Here is a 15477-nt window from a genome sequence, read left to right on the forward strand (position 1 = left end):
TAGTTTCAAAACTGGCTTTTCCTAAAATGTTCAGGAAATTCTGCCCTAGATGGTGATCATGCTTGCTTGATAATTGAGTTCTTTACTTTATGGAACTAAGGTTTTTAGCTTAAATGTTTTTAACTTAGACATACATTTTTTAAAATCACATTTCCTAGCTTTATAGCATTTCTTCAGATTAGAGTCTAGATAGATATCACTTTTTACTAAAGTCAAATTTAAAATTTTGTTTTTGGCAAAATTATTCTATAAGGAACACAGAAATTTAAACATATAATGTATTACTAATATAGAAATAAAACTATAAGAAATATAACTTCTTAAATTTATATCACTAATCCACTCTGTGACTTAAATGAAAGCTATTTTTAGAAGCATGGCTAAAACCTTAATCACCTTATGACAGTTTCTCTAGCTAAACAAATTACTTCATAGCTAGATACAATTACATGGAATACCTTCTTATCTGATCAGAAAATTAATCAGATCATATATATTTTTTTAGTGCTGTAGACAATGAGGTAGACAATGCCATGAAATCAGCCAACTTTCACTCTTCACTTTGACTCACTATATACTTAACACACACTGTTAATGAGGAAAAGACTGTTAATGATGAAAGATGTTGTCTTTTCTTGCTTCTATTAAATTAATTCAATTCAATTCATTCATTCATTCAACAAATGTTTATTAAGCACCTACAATATGCCAGGCACTGTACTGGGTGCTGGGGATACAACTGTGAACAAGATAGACAGTCCCTGCCCTCAAAGAGCTTACAGTCTAGTAGTTAAACAGACAAGTACACAGGCAATTACAATGCAGTATGATAAGTGCTGTGATGGGGACAAAACATCAAAAGGACACCTAACTCAGTCTCATGGGCAGGGGCTGGTAGATAGTCATGGAAATCTTCCTGGGGCAGGTAAAATATGATTTGAGTACTGAAGGATGAGTACCAGTTAGTCAGGTAAAGAGGAAATAGGGAAGTGTTATAGATTGAGGAAATAGCAAATGCAGTGTCCCTGCTTTTGAGGTTCATTTATGGGCAGCAGAAATTGGGTAGGGGGGAGAGAATTCATGGAAGAAATAAGTAAGGGCCAGATTATAAAGGAATTCATTTGCTTTGCTCAAGAGCTTGCAATTTTACCTGAGGGAACTCTGTGTGTGTGTGTGTGTGTGTGTGTGTGTGTGTGTGTGTAAGCTATCAGATTTTCACTTTTTAAGATTGCTCTTACTGCAGCACAGAAATTGAATGGGGGAGGAGAATCTTGAGAGTTGAAGCAAGGTGATCAGTCTTTCAACTTTTCCAATTTTATCTTCCATGATATCACACCCATTTCTCTTCAGCTCATCCAGTTGCATATACTCCTTAAACAATCCACTGACAAGCCAAACTTTGGGTCACTGCTCACCTATAAGGTTTTTAACACCTGTAAAAACTCCACCTATGAAAACTCAACTCATCCTTCAAGGCCAGACTTCCAAAATCATCCTATCTTATGCTTTCTGCCAAGATCTCTAAGTATTGTGATGTTTATCTGTGTTATGGTACTTATTATTTCAAATGATCTAAACCTCCTTTTGAACCAAGTTAATTTAATCCCTACATAATTAAGGTAATTTTTGTAAATAAACATGTATAATTTTCAACAAAGACTAATTCTTCATATGTTGTCTACCACAAAATATTATTAGTACCTTCAAATGATTTAAATGGAACAATGGGAATGGGGGGAGAAGCCCAAGAGACACATTATTTTATGCAGCAAAATGCAGCCAAGTAAAATTTCAGTATATAATTACCGGGTATGTTGCTGTTATGACAGTGATTCATTCCTCAATTTAAACACTCCATCTTTGACAATTTAACTGCTAATGAAGCAAAGATCTGTTAAAAAGAGTAGCTTACTATGCAAAAATAATAAGGGCTTGCTACATTTTTAAATATGGCCTACAATTTACTTCTACAATCCCACCTATAGTCTTAAAATTTCTCAAATAACTTTTATAATGATAAGAAAAAACTTTAAGCTCTGTAAATATTTTAAGAATGTCTGTTGTTTATTCTTTTTGGTGGGTACAAAAACCACAATTTTGTACACAGAACAAGATTATAAATAATATAGATAATATGAGTGACCCATAGTCTCTTCTGAGTCTACATTGTGGACTGATGATTTTACGTTAATGTTGTCTTCATTTTGTTTTTGTTCCTGGTAGTGAGACAAATGTAATCTGTGGACACTGATTCATGTGACAGAGTGAAGGTTACAGCAAACAAGAAGATGACCAACAACTTTTATTTTTAAAAAGTCTCTAAAGTTTCTTACAGTGATGGCATTTATTTCAATTATTGCAATGTATTGTTCCCTAAGATGGTTAGAAAAAAGAATTGTGTTGTCCTCTACCGAATTTACGTCAGTTAAAAAGCAAGCATGTTCAGTATTTGTTTTCTCCAAAGTAAGTGTAAATACTTCCTTTAAATTTTTTCACAGGATTTACATGTTTGTTTATTATTTTCTTATCAGAGTTTAGTGATTTTGTTTTCTTGGCTGGATAGTCTTCCACTGAATATATGGGTGTTCTGGAGACACAGGTTAGCATATTCATTGACTTCTGTAACTATTTTATCCCTTGGAGTGAAGACTGAGGCCTTTCTGAGCAAAAACTTCACAGTTTAATGTGCTAACTCGCATGTCTGATTAGTTTTTAAGTTCACTCAAGTGAAATCTGTTGCTGTTGATACACCCATCCCAGCTCCCCCCACCCACTCCCAGAAAAAAATTCTAAATTTTGAGTTTTCCTGATATAAAATCTGAGTTTGGGTTTCCGAGCTGAGCTCATGCACATGTTGCTGCTGCTGATGTTCAGCGCCTTAGGATGTACTTCCCGCTCTCAGCCAAAGGATTGGTTTGCGAAGACCTGCACTTAGCGTGTCCCTCAGGGCTGCGTTTCCATCAGTCACCAACACAGTTTAATTAAGGCACTCAATTATTTTTTTGGTTTTTATGGTAGGTCTGATGCAATGACAGCCAATCCTGAACTTTGTCTAATTGCAGTTCCACTGTGTACAGCCTTTGGGCAGTCGGGTGTCAAGACGCGGCCATTTTCACCTACACTCCCAGTGATGGATAATCTGGCTTTGTTTCTTATGGCTTCAGAAAAGGTCAGCTGGGTTGCATGGAAAGGAAACAGAAAGAATGTGGAGTGTTACAATATTTCTGTCTTTTCAACAAAATATGACACAACAAACACCAAAATATCAATAATTAGACATCTGCATTTTTTTCCATATTCTTCTGGTCATATGAAAACTGCTTATCACAGGAAAGAAAAGCTCAACTACCTGGAAGAATAAATCACTCTAGAGTTTGTGGTCCTATCTGTTTAAGAACTAATTCTAAAATCATAAAACAAGATTTTGTTTGGCAAATCTGGGCAGGACACATTTTTCAACTTGCTGCACTCTACACCCTGGTATTTCTAGCCCAACTTAAAAGCTTCTTTAGGTTTGACAACATGCTTTATTTGGATCTTTTTTTCTTGTTATAAAATGTCTTAACAGTTAAATGATTACACTCTTAAAATTGTGATGAATTGTCTAACCAAACTCTCTCTATATATAGACTATTTATGACAGATATTCCTGTTTTCAGAACACAGATCTATCCACAGATGCTTTCATTCATTCACAGCAGCTATAGATATGACCAAGAATAGGACAATTAGTGACATAAAGTTCATTCTATGCCTACTATGGAAGTTAAAGCTCATATTTTAATAAGCTTTAAGTGCTTAAAGGGAAGTGCACTGAAAGGGGGCATGTTTCAATGCCTCATTGAACGGTCATCACTGGGGAAGTTCCCGGATTGATGTTATGGGGTCAGGTCTCATTATATTCTTGTTCTGTCATATTAGGTAGAAGGTAATAATACTACACTGAGGAGAAACAGGCAGTGTTATTATGAAAATCTACTTGCTGTTCATTCATTGCCTTTAAATTCTTTCTAGTAGCTGAAAATTAATGTTAACTCAAGAAGAAATAAGGTAAAGGAGATATTCCCTAAGTTTGTTGTGGCTTATCATAACTTTCTCATAACTCATATTGTGTCTTAATTCCCTGTTGTGAATTTAAGTTTACCTAATTCTTTAGGAAATTCCATCCCTGTATTTATTCTGCTCTGTAACTTAAATATTAGAATAATGGTATATTAAATATGAAATAAAAATTGGATTAGGAACTGTTATAATGAGAAGGTTTTGAGATCAGTTACCCTGATAACTTCAGAAAGTTGAAGTCAAATTGCTACTGATGTATATGTATGATAAACACTGAGGTCATTATTATAGTTCACCTTTAGTAAACAGTCTCAAAAATTAAATTTTACTTATCTTTATAATCAGGAGTCAGGAGACAATCTCTATAGAAATTACTCATCACTAAATTAAAACAAACCAAGACGACGGTCTGACTTTGTTTCTTCAGATTCCCTTTCAACATTTAATATTAAGTAAAATAATTATTTAAAAAAATCTATTAGTTTAAAGTTTTTTTGAAGAGGAAATATTAAAATATAATTAATAAGAGCATTGTGATTTTTTCAGAAAGCTTTTGCCATACAATCTATATTTTCCCTTTATTTTCTTGATTGCCTTTATGAAGAAAAGAAAATATCAAAACAGGAAGTATTCCATGTACTCTCAAGTAATCTCTCCTTCTCTATAGATTAATGCAACTGAGTGTTAATAAGTCTTTGACAACTGCTTATTCTCTCTTTAAATCTTAGTATTCTTAGTTCTCTGTATTCTTATTTCCTATACTTATATCTCCTGCTTCTTACATAAAATATCGTTTCTATTAATCTTTGTGTGACCCTGTTGAGACTACTCAAACTGGAAAACTTTCTTATAAATTTACCATATAGTCTGGTTCTTGTTCTGGTTGGATGTTATGACCAATGGCTGTGACCTTAATTAGGTGTTCCCTTGAGGGATGATCACTTTTAAAGTAGACATTCAGGTTTTGTTTTTGAAATTCTGATACAATATTATCTATCAGTCATTTTCATAATTATGGTCAATAGGATTTTTGAAAGGAAAAAGCCATTTAATATGGGAGTACAATGGAAAATGCTTGCTCTCAAGTCTTCTCTACAGAATCAGATCATTTCATTTGCTGTGAATGCCATTAAGTCTCTTAGAGTCATATGGATATGAATGCTTTATTTATTTATTTATTTATTTATTTATGCAGTACGCGGGCCTCTCACTGTTGTGGCATTTCCCGTTGCGGAGCACAGGCTCCATACGTGTAGGCTCAGCGGCCATGGCTCACGGGCCCAGCCACTTCATGGCATGTGGGATCTTCCTGGACCGGGACACAAACCTGTGTCCCCTGCATCGGCAGGTGGACTCTCAACCACTGCACCACCAGGGAAGCCCGAATACTTTATTTTTATTTGAAATTTATTGTCTTAAAAGTTCAGCTCTAGCGGCAATTCATGTGATGAACTGCAGTACTAGGTTCTGATTCCAAAAACATTTATTATGTGTGAATTTTATGTACATAACCTGGGAATTCATATCTCTTTTTAGCAATTTCCCAGAACTTTGTATTGAACTAGCATCCATGAGTATTTCTAGAATTTTTCTAGAATGCATTTGTTATGCTAAAGAAAATTTTTAAATGATATCTTATGAAATTCATCACAGAATGAAGTCCAGATAATTGGCTCTGAAAACTTCTCAGATATTGTTTTTTGCAGTTTGGGAAAAATCTCTCCACAATTCTATAAATATTAAGTTGAAAGCATTACTATAATGGCTAAGAAACCTTGACATCATCATAATTTGTTGTTCTGCTATTAGAAGATATACTCTAAACATTCTGATCTGAGTGAGTTGAGGATTTTGTTCTCAATTCTTTTTCACAAAATTTGGAAAGAACCACTTTGGGCTTATCTATGTACAGTTGTACTCAGTCACTGATTTCTAGATTATGGATAAAAGATCTTGGTTAAAAAGGGATGGCTTTTGCTCTTTGCTTTAAGACACTAACAAGTATTTCAATAGCTTTTTTTTTGGCCATGCCACCAGGCTTGTGAGATCTCAGTTCCCTGATCAGGGACTGAACCTGGGCCACAGCTGTGAAAGCCCAGAATCCTAACCACTAGGCCACCAGGGAACTCCCTCAATAGTTTTTTTTACAAATAAATATCAAAATCAAGCATGTTTACCTGGCATAACCTCAGGTATATATCTTATTCTTATAAAAATTATATTGGGTTTGACTCTAGGGTACATCAAGCACTAAGTGTCTCTTGGGAGTTCAAAGTTTCATTTATCATTGTAATAGAATAGCCATTATATATAATTTCAGAAAATGGAATTTAGAGACCTGACTTTAAGAAAAGCAACAACAAATGCTTCCAGATCTTATTTTAAAATCATTTTCTATTATCAGAGGGAAAAAGTACTAGACATTTAGAGTCTTAAAAAAAATGACCTCCATTCTATATTTCACTGAATGCTTATAATTTTTTATTGTCACATGATGAAAGGGTGTAAGTGGGACTGATCTGGCTTACTTAAAAGCAATTGAAATGAAAACAAAAGTCAATAAATACTCACTGCAATTTTTATTTTTACTGTGTCTCTCCTAATGAACATATATTGCTGACATCTTTGATGGAGAAATTGCCTAAAATGCCTGTTCACTTTAGTGATGCTGTGAAAGTAAAACTTGAATTTCATCTAATAAATGTGAACTGTAGTCAATATTCTGATGATCACTCCTGCTTAAAGGTCTGACTCAAGGACTACTGCCAGATGAACAAATAGCAGTGTTTCACTTTTTAAAAATATAGAAAGATGGCTAATGTATATAAAACAAATTAGAATCGGAGCTAAAATTCATTGAGTGCTTACTATGTGCCTTGGAGATTTTACATATATTTTCTCAGAAAACAACACAACCTTATTAAAAATAGGCAACTGTCTAGGCTTTGATCATTTGAAACAGGTTTTATGCTTACTTTGTTAGCATTTACCTTAAAACTAGTTTGTTCCAGAGAAGATTAACCTGTTCTGTGTACAAGGAAACCCAGATCTAATTTCAAATTTCTCCCAATTTTCAGGTAGAATATACTGTTTAAAACATTTTACAGAGCAATTCTGGAAGTTTGTTTTTGTCTTTTGAACACTTTCAATGCAGATATCTATTGGTAACATAAAGTTTCAAACAGTACATCTGCAGCCAGAGAAAACTGAACAGTGCACTGAAGTTTTCAAAAATGTAAAGCTCTAAATTAAAAGCAAGCAATACCACCACAGACAGGTCACAACACTGCATTTACAGAATGCATCACCCACTCACTGTAGTAGGCCCTAAGTCCTACCCCTAAATTTTAATACTTTCGGTTCCATATACGTTGTAACCTTCTCTATAGGTTGCTAAATTCTGGGTATTCTGCGAGGAAGTTGGGTTAAAAGTCTGTGCACTCTTTGCCACCTTCATTCTCTTCGCTTCTGCCCTGGACTTGTAACAGAACTCTATCAAAGCCACCAGCATTGCCAAGCCCAAGCCGCCAACCAGAATGTAGAAGACGCCTGCTACGTTGCTCAGGCTCAAGGCACTCGTCTTGTCCTGGGGGGGATAAAGACACTTGAGTTAACTGTGCAAAGTCACATCCAGAAGATGAAAGAACACATGAAATCCAAACAGCTAATTAAAGTAAATGCTTAATTTAACCTGAAATTATTTAACATGTATAAGTCACTGGTGTAGCTTTATGGATTTAAACATAAAACTTATAGGTCTTGGCAGAAGTGAAGTTATGATGATTACCAATAAACTGTGTGTAATTACATTCAGTAAAATCTATAACATTTATCATTGCTAAATATACAATGAAAACCACTATACTTAGCCATATATAAGCATAGGCAGAAGTGGGCTTATTATTGTTAAGTTTGAAAATGACATTTTTAAAACCCAATTACATGCGAAGGAAACCTCTTTTGGCTTTCCCTCCATTAAAACATTTTTAATGTTTGATATTTCTTTTGAATAAATTTAACTGCATGCTTCCTACTTAGAGAACTAAGGGACTTTAAGCTAGCAGTTTCACACTTTGTTCATCATGACTTTACCAAATACATGCAAATAGTGTGCTAGGGTATATGTTATTTGTTCTTTTAGTCACATCAGTTTAAGAAATCTCCTGGAAAGTGTCACTTTAACATATTATATACTATTTAGGAATAACTATATATGCAACACATTGGAAACTTTTTAAAAAGATACTTTAAAAATATACAAATGTTTCCACGGTCAGTTGAGAACTAAATTATTTATGGACAGATTTATAACTATTTTTATTGATTTTAAAATATGATTCCTTTTCACTTAAAAATGCTTGATCAGTTAATATTTTAGACATATTATTCTCCAGAGATTTAGAATACATATTATTTCATAATAAATTCAGAAATAGTCAAGCATATTATTGGAAGCATATAATTGCAATTAAAATTGTTAAAATTGTAACAAGAATTCATAATTTTTCATAAATTATAAATATATATTATATAACATTATTTGAATAAGTATTTTGGGTAGACTACCTGAAGGATGCCCTGTGGTCAGCAGTGTGTTTTGTGCAAGCTTAAATAGTTTTATTAGGAGAAGGTTTAATTTTAAAAAGTACTATGTACACTGTTCTCTTAGCCATAACATCAACTGATTGGACCAAAAATTTAGGGTAACTTCATTTTAAAAATAATTGCTCATTAAGTACTTTTGCTTCTCTAACTTTACATAAGGGCTTGAAATAGCTATTTCATTATTTGGCCAAGCTTTTCTCATTCCACTCTGGTTCAAAGGCAGACAAAAGTGATTAAAACACAGGGAGAAGCCTGAATAGAGATCAGTTAACATTACTTTGTCGCTTTCTTAAATTAACTGAGATTCTCTTATATATGTAAGTCACTTATTTAATGTCGTAGAATAACCAATAAGTTTTTTCTTTCCAAAAGAAGATACAGGAAAAAATAAATGAAGATTTCAAGAATCCTCAACAGTGGCTTTCAGGCATTATGTCCTATTAATTTGTGCAGGTATTTAGATTCACTGATAAATTGTTACATTTTTTTCTTTAAAAGAATATATAACTGTTTGTAACACTATTTTCATTTGTACTCAACATGATCAGGCCTATAGGTTCCTGTATTGTTCTAAAAAAAATTCATGAATGAGATCTTAGAAGCTGAAGATATTATTCATAAACATTGATTTATTAAAATAATTTTGATAGAACAGAATTGGAAGGTTTACTCTGTTTATCAGAACAAAAATATAATAGGTCATCTTCAAACTAAAGTGGAATGCTTGGCAAAATGGTGACAAAAGACTGAACTTCTGAATAAAATATATTTAATATTTAAAATATTCTTTCTGTAGATGATTGCTGATCAATTCCCCATTTCCTGTTCTGAGAATACATCAGTTCTTGAAATAATACAGTTCATGGTCTTTGCCTCCAAAACAAACAAAAACCAAATCCGAAAGCACTATTTTTATTAGTGGTACGTATATTTGAGAATAATATAGGAATTTTATATATTTTTACAGTTAATTTAAGTTTATTTAAAAGCCTTAATATTGAGGAGCAGTTTGCAATTTTCTGAAAAGCTACTGCCTTTGGCTTAAATCTATGACATTAGCTTCTAGTTTAGGCAGTGTATAGAGAAACATTTAGTTTTTACTGTTTCCATATACTCTTGACAATTGCTCCCATTTACTGCTTTGTGAGCACAAGAGGAGGCCCCGAACTGCAGCGACTGACCTTGCTTCCAGAGTCCTTGGGTCCACATTCACCTTTATCGTACCACCATTTGTTTTTCAGCTTGTCTAAGACGCCTGCCTCACTGAGTTTCAAAACGGCAAGGTTTACAGGAGTTCTTCACGTGGAAAATAACATAAATAACATTATATATGTTATTTTATGTTATTCAAGTAAAACTACATTAGAATCGCATGGCAAAGTGACAGAGCAGAGGCCACAGTAGGTGTTATGTCTTGTACTGAAGGCCCAGGTTTCAAATCAGACATAAAACTGGGGCCTGCTCCATCGCTTTAGGTAACAGGCACATACTGCTAGGGACAATTTTTAAATAAAATGTATGCAATTACTGTGAATCCAAAACTATTAGCCTGTATTGGGTTTCTTGAGCATTGTCAGTTTTCCCACCATAAACGTGGAGACACTCAAAATCCAGAAGCTCCTTTTTTTCTCTTTCAAAATTAATGGAAGTTGCTATAGGTTGACAGGCTTAAAATAGAAGCTAGATAGGACTGGTTTCATTTCTTGCCGGCATTATGATTCAGCTAGTGGAATTTTACTCTATGCCTTAAATGTATGGCTACAGTATCCATCATTAAATTGACTCCTTTGCCACTCTCATCCAAGACCTAATTGAAAGAGGAGGGTGAGTCAGGTGTTACTGACAAAGGGCCACTTCATGCAGAGGAAAGTCCTTATAAGACAAATATGCAAATCATTAAAGTATAAGCCCATGCTGATATTTTCCTTCTGAGTTGCAGTATTTAACTTAAATGATATCACCAGAAATAATTTTCATCTATCTTGGGTCTACCATATGAATGTACTCTAAGTATAAAGTACAGTAACTATAATATATTCTATAAATTCTTAGAACAAATACATGATAGGTTAGGGGTAACCAAGATTTTTATAAACAAACTCCTCATACTATAAAATTCCATTTTTCTTTTCTACTGTCTTTGAGTCCTTCAATACTAAATATTATACAAGGAGTCTCAGAGAGGAAAGTTTCACTTGTCAGTCAGTGTCAGTGTTCTGAGGAGCCTAAGAATTATTCTGGCTTTCATTCCCATGTTAACCTCTGTGTGTGTAGAATAAAGCCTAAAAAGATGGATGGGAAGCAGTAACACCTAGGATCTTCTGTTGTTACTGTTTTTGTGGTTGTTTGGTTTTTGTTTCTTTTTGCTTTTACATTCGGAGAGAGACTCCTTGCATTCCTCTTGACATTTTTAAGGCTGCCACAATCATTTTGTCTGGCTGTATCTCCTAATGCTTCACTTCTAGGAAATGTTGAGTGCATTTGGAGAAACACAGCATACATTTATTTGGTTACCAAGGGATTAATTCTATGAACCTATCTACACAACTAGGTAATGCATTAATAATTATAGTGATGATGATTCCTAACATTTACTGAGCACTCACTATGTACCAGGGACCATTAAAAATATTTTACATGTTTAGTTACTATTATCACCTGTATTTTACAAATGAGGAAACCAAAGCAGAGAGAGGTTAACTCATCTAGTCAGCTAGGAAGTACCTGAATCAGGGTTTGTAACGGTCTGTGTAATTAAAAATATTAACAACAGAAGACTTAGGAAATAGGGGTTTCTGGTTAATTGAGTTTTCTGATTAACAGTTAAACTAAAATCCATTTTTTTTGGTACTGTTGTTCTGAAAAAAGTTTCTAAAATATAAGTTTTTCTTTTTGTTTATCTGGTTTCTGAATTCAATTAAATTTTTGTATCAATGTCAAAAGATCTTACAAGGTTCATTGTTCAATTTAAGCATATGCATTTGCCACATTCATAAAATATTATATTGTTTTCTGGATTAAAATCTAATGTCAGCATGATTTAACGCTTTGTACTAAAAAACTGAGTTTGGGTGTGGGGTGAGGATTATGGTTAATTGGGGTCCTTGGTTAGCCCCAGTTAATCTAGATTTTACTGTCTATAACCTCCCCACCCCCACATTACATCCCGCACTTCCATTTGTGAAATGATTGTTACAAAACTACACCTGAGGGTTGGTTGGTGAACTGTGAACTCCTTGAGAATAGAAGCCACATCTCATTCATCTTTGTAAAATATTTACAAGGATATCTGACTCAGGGTAGGGGCTCTGTAAATTTATTACATTTAAATTATTCTGAATCCAGAACAAGCATTTTTGTTTAACTGATACTAAGGGTTTTTAGGTCCCCAGGCTAGCTCACCAAAGCCTTTTTAACGCATGTGTAAAGTACCTTATATTAGTCTATATTGTACTTCTTGCATGGGTTGTGTGGGGAGGAGGAGGACTTAATGCTGAAAAGATAAGGAAAATGAAAGCAGATTCCTTAAAGTTTCTTATAGATGGGACAACTATTTTGAATCCAAAAATATGGATTGAATCAGCGGTCCCCAACCTTTTTGGCACCAGAGACCAGTTTCATGGAAGACAATTTTTCCAAGGGGTTGGGGGAGGGATGTTTCAGGTGGTAATGCTGAGGAGTGGCAGATGCAGCTTATCACTCGCCCACTGCTCACCTCCTGCTGTATGGCCTGGTTCCTAAGAGGTTGCAGACAGGGTTGGGGACCCCTGGATTAAATGAAGACTGCCTTTGACTTATCTCTCTTCCTTCTTAAGGACCATTTCTCCTACCTGCTTCATTTTCCCCTTGCCTCTTTGTCCATTCTGCTATTCACTCCAGTAGTCTGGTTTTAGAGGATAAGATTAGATTGGAATTTTGAATAATAGATATTTATTAACAACCAAGCTTAATGGTCAACTGGTGGAATGTCAGGCACTGAGCAAGAAATTCATTACTAGGAGAGTCCTTCTCCAAGGGTTAGCTTCCCTTACTGGTCTTTGTTTACAACATTTTTTCCTGCTTATGAATGCATATGTTCCATAATAATCCCTTTATTATTGCATTGGTTTCCATGGCTGGGGAGAAGGCCATTTGCAAGTATAACATATTTAAAGTCAGGAATGGGCTGTATTCTTCAAAATGCCAAATTAAAAACTGGGTATTGTGAGATTTACTATAATTCCTAAAGAACTCATTATTTGGTAACAACATTTACAAAATGACTTAAATATGAATATCCACATCCATGAGTATGCCTATTTTTATATATATAGGAGGAGAATAAAGTATAAAACAGAAAAAAATCAATAATTTTGTAGATATTATTAGCATTATGGGTCATTGATGATTATAAGTATTGCCAACATTTCCAACTAGAACCTGGATTAAACAGCTCACATAAAAATTGGCATAAAATTCTGTGTATCATTTGTGCTCAGACTAAATCATATCAGATTAATCAAAGGGGATATGAGTTTTAGACTTTGCAATGAAACTTTTAAATTGGTTCATTGCCAATCAGTAAATTTCTGTTATTCACAAGAATGAGTATGAATTTCTTATGACCATAAAAAGGGCCACAGCACAATAACATTCAAAGGAGTAATTTTTCAAACAAATTCATCCCCTCCCAAATCATGCCTTTCCACTTTATTTCATTTAACATACCAGACCTTTTTCCTTATTTCTTCTGTGGAGCCTCTGGCCTAGGGCTGCCTTGGTCATGCTCTGGGAATGGTTATCAGTTGAGTGGGGATGCTAATTATTTTGTGAACTGGAAGCTGCCACTGTGACTCTAAATAATTCAGTTGTTGATTATATTAAATCAATCAATCAACAGTGGGTATTTCTTCTTTTACCCATAGATACTGGTGCATAGCCCAGGTAAAGCAGAACTTTAATAATGTGCTGCTGTGTGGAAGGCTGGAGATGTCTTTCCTTGTTATAATCCTGTAAATGACAGGTGGGTCAATTAGCCACTCATTGGAACATATTCATGTGTGGCACAGCTTTCCATGCTTTCCCCCCTTCGCCAGATGAATCACTGTTAGGAAAGTTAATTTTTTCCTATTAAGATTCTGTATGTCAAGATCACACCAGATGATTTGTATACTTGTGCTGAGATCACTGAGTGTGCATTTCACACAATGTGTCTTATAGATAAACTGGCAGTATTTAATTTTCTCTTCTGCTTTGGCTTTATACTTAGCAAAGGCTTAAGAGCCAGCCTCTTCCTCCAATTCAGCACTTTTCCTCCTTTCACCTCTTTCAATAAAGATCAGGCCAAATGGAAGGGGTAAGTTTAAAAAGAAAATCAGTCACCCAAGGGAGCTACAGAAAAAAATTTAAAAGCAGCAACTGTCTCCTGGTAATTTACTTTGATTCTAAGTTAGGTCAGGCCATTTAAAATATCACCTTTTAAAATAAATGCAGAGTAGGGTATTATTATTATTACCTATTCTATTGGTGATAAATATTATATCAATATACAACCGACTAGAAATATCTTTCTAGTGTGAAAACAAAATTCCTGAGGGAAAATAGAACATACTGTAATTATATATGTAATTAACATACATTTTATGTTAATTTTTATAACATTTTAGAAAATGACTCAAAATATGAAATAACATTTTAGAATGTCATCTTATAGTTCATGTTTGGTGAAAGTAACAGGTGAAAGTACAGGAATAAGCAGTTTGATTTTTGAAAACTACAAGGTTAGCTTCATATTTATTTCTTTGGACAACAAATATTTATTTGTTGTCCATTATGTACCACTGTTGGATGCAAACAGATTAAAATTCAATTGAGTTGTCCAATCCCTTATTTAAATAAAGTAAAATGACTTTTGTTACGTAAATTTTTCCATTATGTGCACATTTCTGCTTCTGCTTGCTTATTTTTCTCTGGAAAGAGTCTAAGAGTCTTTAATATACACTGAAACAGGAATTCATTATTCATTTTTTGTGGAAAATTTTATCTGTAAAACAATGTTATACTTTGTTTATATTTGTGATAAAAATAAAAATTTGCAAACAAAGTTTTTCCAATTGAATAGAATATCTTCAGTTTTGTTTTCTCTGGTCCTATTAGAGTACATTTTCTTACATTTCTAATTTGCATAGAGGAGTAGATTATTAGTGTAAATGAGCAATTTTCTATTTATGTGTGTATTTATGTATGTATTTATGTATTCATATTTTTATGGAAATGATCAGAACATTCTAGGCAAGTTGGGGCTCCAAAATATAAAGGAGTTAATACTTCTGAAGAAAACATACGGTTGCTGTCTTGAATGGAGGTGTCTTAAAGGGGAACCATCTCAGAAGAATCCCTGACGACTCTCTAGCTTTTCTCTGCTTCTTTTCTCCAGGGACTCAGATTCTCCCTCAGGATAGGAAATGGATGATCAGAATTGGGTCCACACAATTCTGTGTCTCCTCCTTTTTCATGCCTCCTTCTGCGGCCAGAATATTCATTTTGCAAAGTTTATTTTTTCTTCTCCTACAACAGGGCTGTCTATAAGATGGAAATATACAAGTGAGCTGAATTTGAAAGGCTTTTCAGATCAGGATCGAGGGGGAAGTTACCAGCATTGGAAGATGTTGAGGTTCGCAGCCTCCTTGACAGATATACCCTTTTTAAACAGAGCATAATTCTCTGGGCTTGGTGGCCAGGCAAGTGAGAGAATTTGTAGCCCAACCAAGAACCTGAAGATGAGCAGGACTACTTGTTTTGGGCAATTCTCTAGAATTTAAAAGAAAGAGT

General features: G+C 34.2%; 1 protein-coding gene across 3 annotated transcripts in view; it reads right to left on the reverse strand.

Moving 5' to 3' along the window:
• Nucleotides 1-669: 669 nt before the first annotated feature.
• GRIA4 (glutamate ionotropic receptor AMPA type subunit 4) overlaps nucleotides 670-15477 on the reverse strand; it is a 487613-nt gene continuing 472805 nt past the window's right edge. The window contains exons 15-17 of one of the 3 annotated variants that reach the window (XM_007455885.1): nucleotides 9849-9963; nucleotides 7514-7648; nucleotides 670-3174 (exon numbers count right to left, since the gene is read on the reverse strand). In XM_007455885.1, coding sequence (XP_007455947.1) covers nucleotides 3010-3174; nucleotides 7514-7648; nucleotides 9849-9963 — 415 coding nt within the window. In that variant the 3' untranslated portion in view covers nucleotides 670-3009. Of the gene's footprint in view, nucleotides 3175-7400; nucleotides 7649-9848; nucleotides 9964-15477 lie in introns of all 3 variants that reach the window. The other 2 variants (XM_007455887.1, XM_007455886.1) reach the window with 2 other exon arrangements.

This window comes from Lipotes vexillifer, unplaced genomic scaffold (assembly GCF_000442215.2).
Source record: "Lipotes vexillifer unplaced genomic scaffold, Lipotes_vexillifer_v1.1 scaffold1581, whole genome shotgun sequence".
In the NCBI taxonomy this organism is placed as follows: domain Eukaryota; kingdom Metazoa; phylum Chordata; class Mammalia; order Artiodactyla; family Lipotidae; genus Lipotes; species Lipotes vexillifer.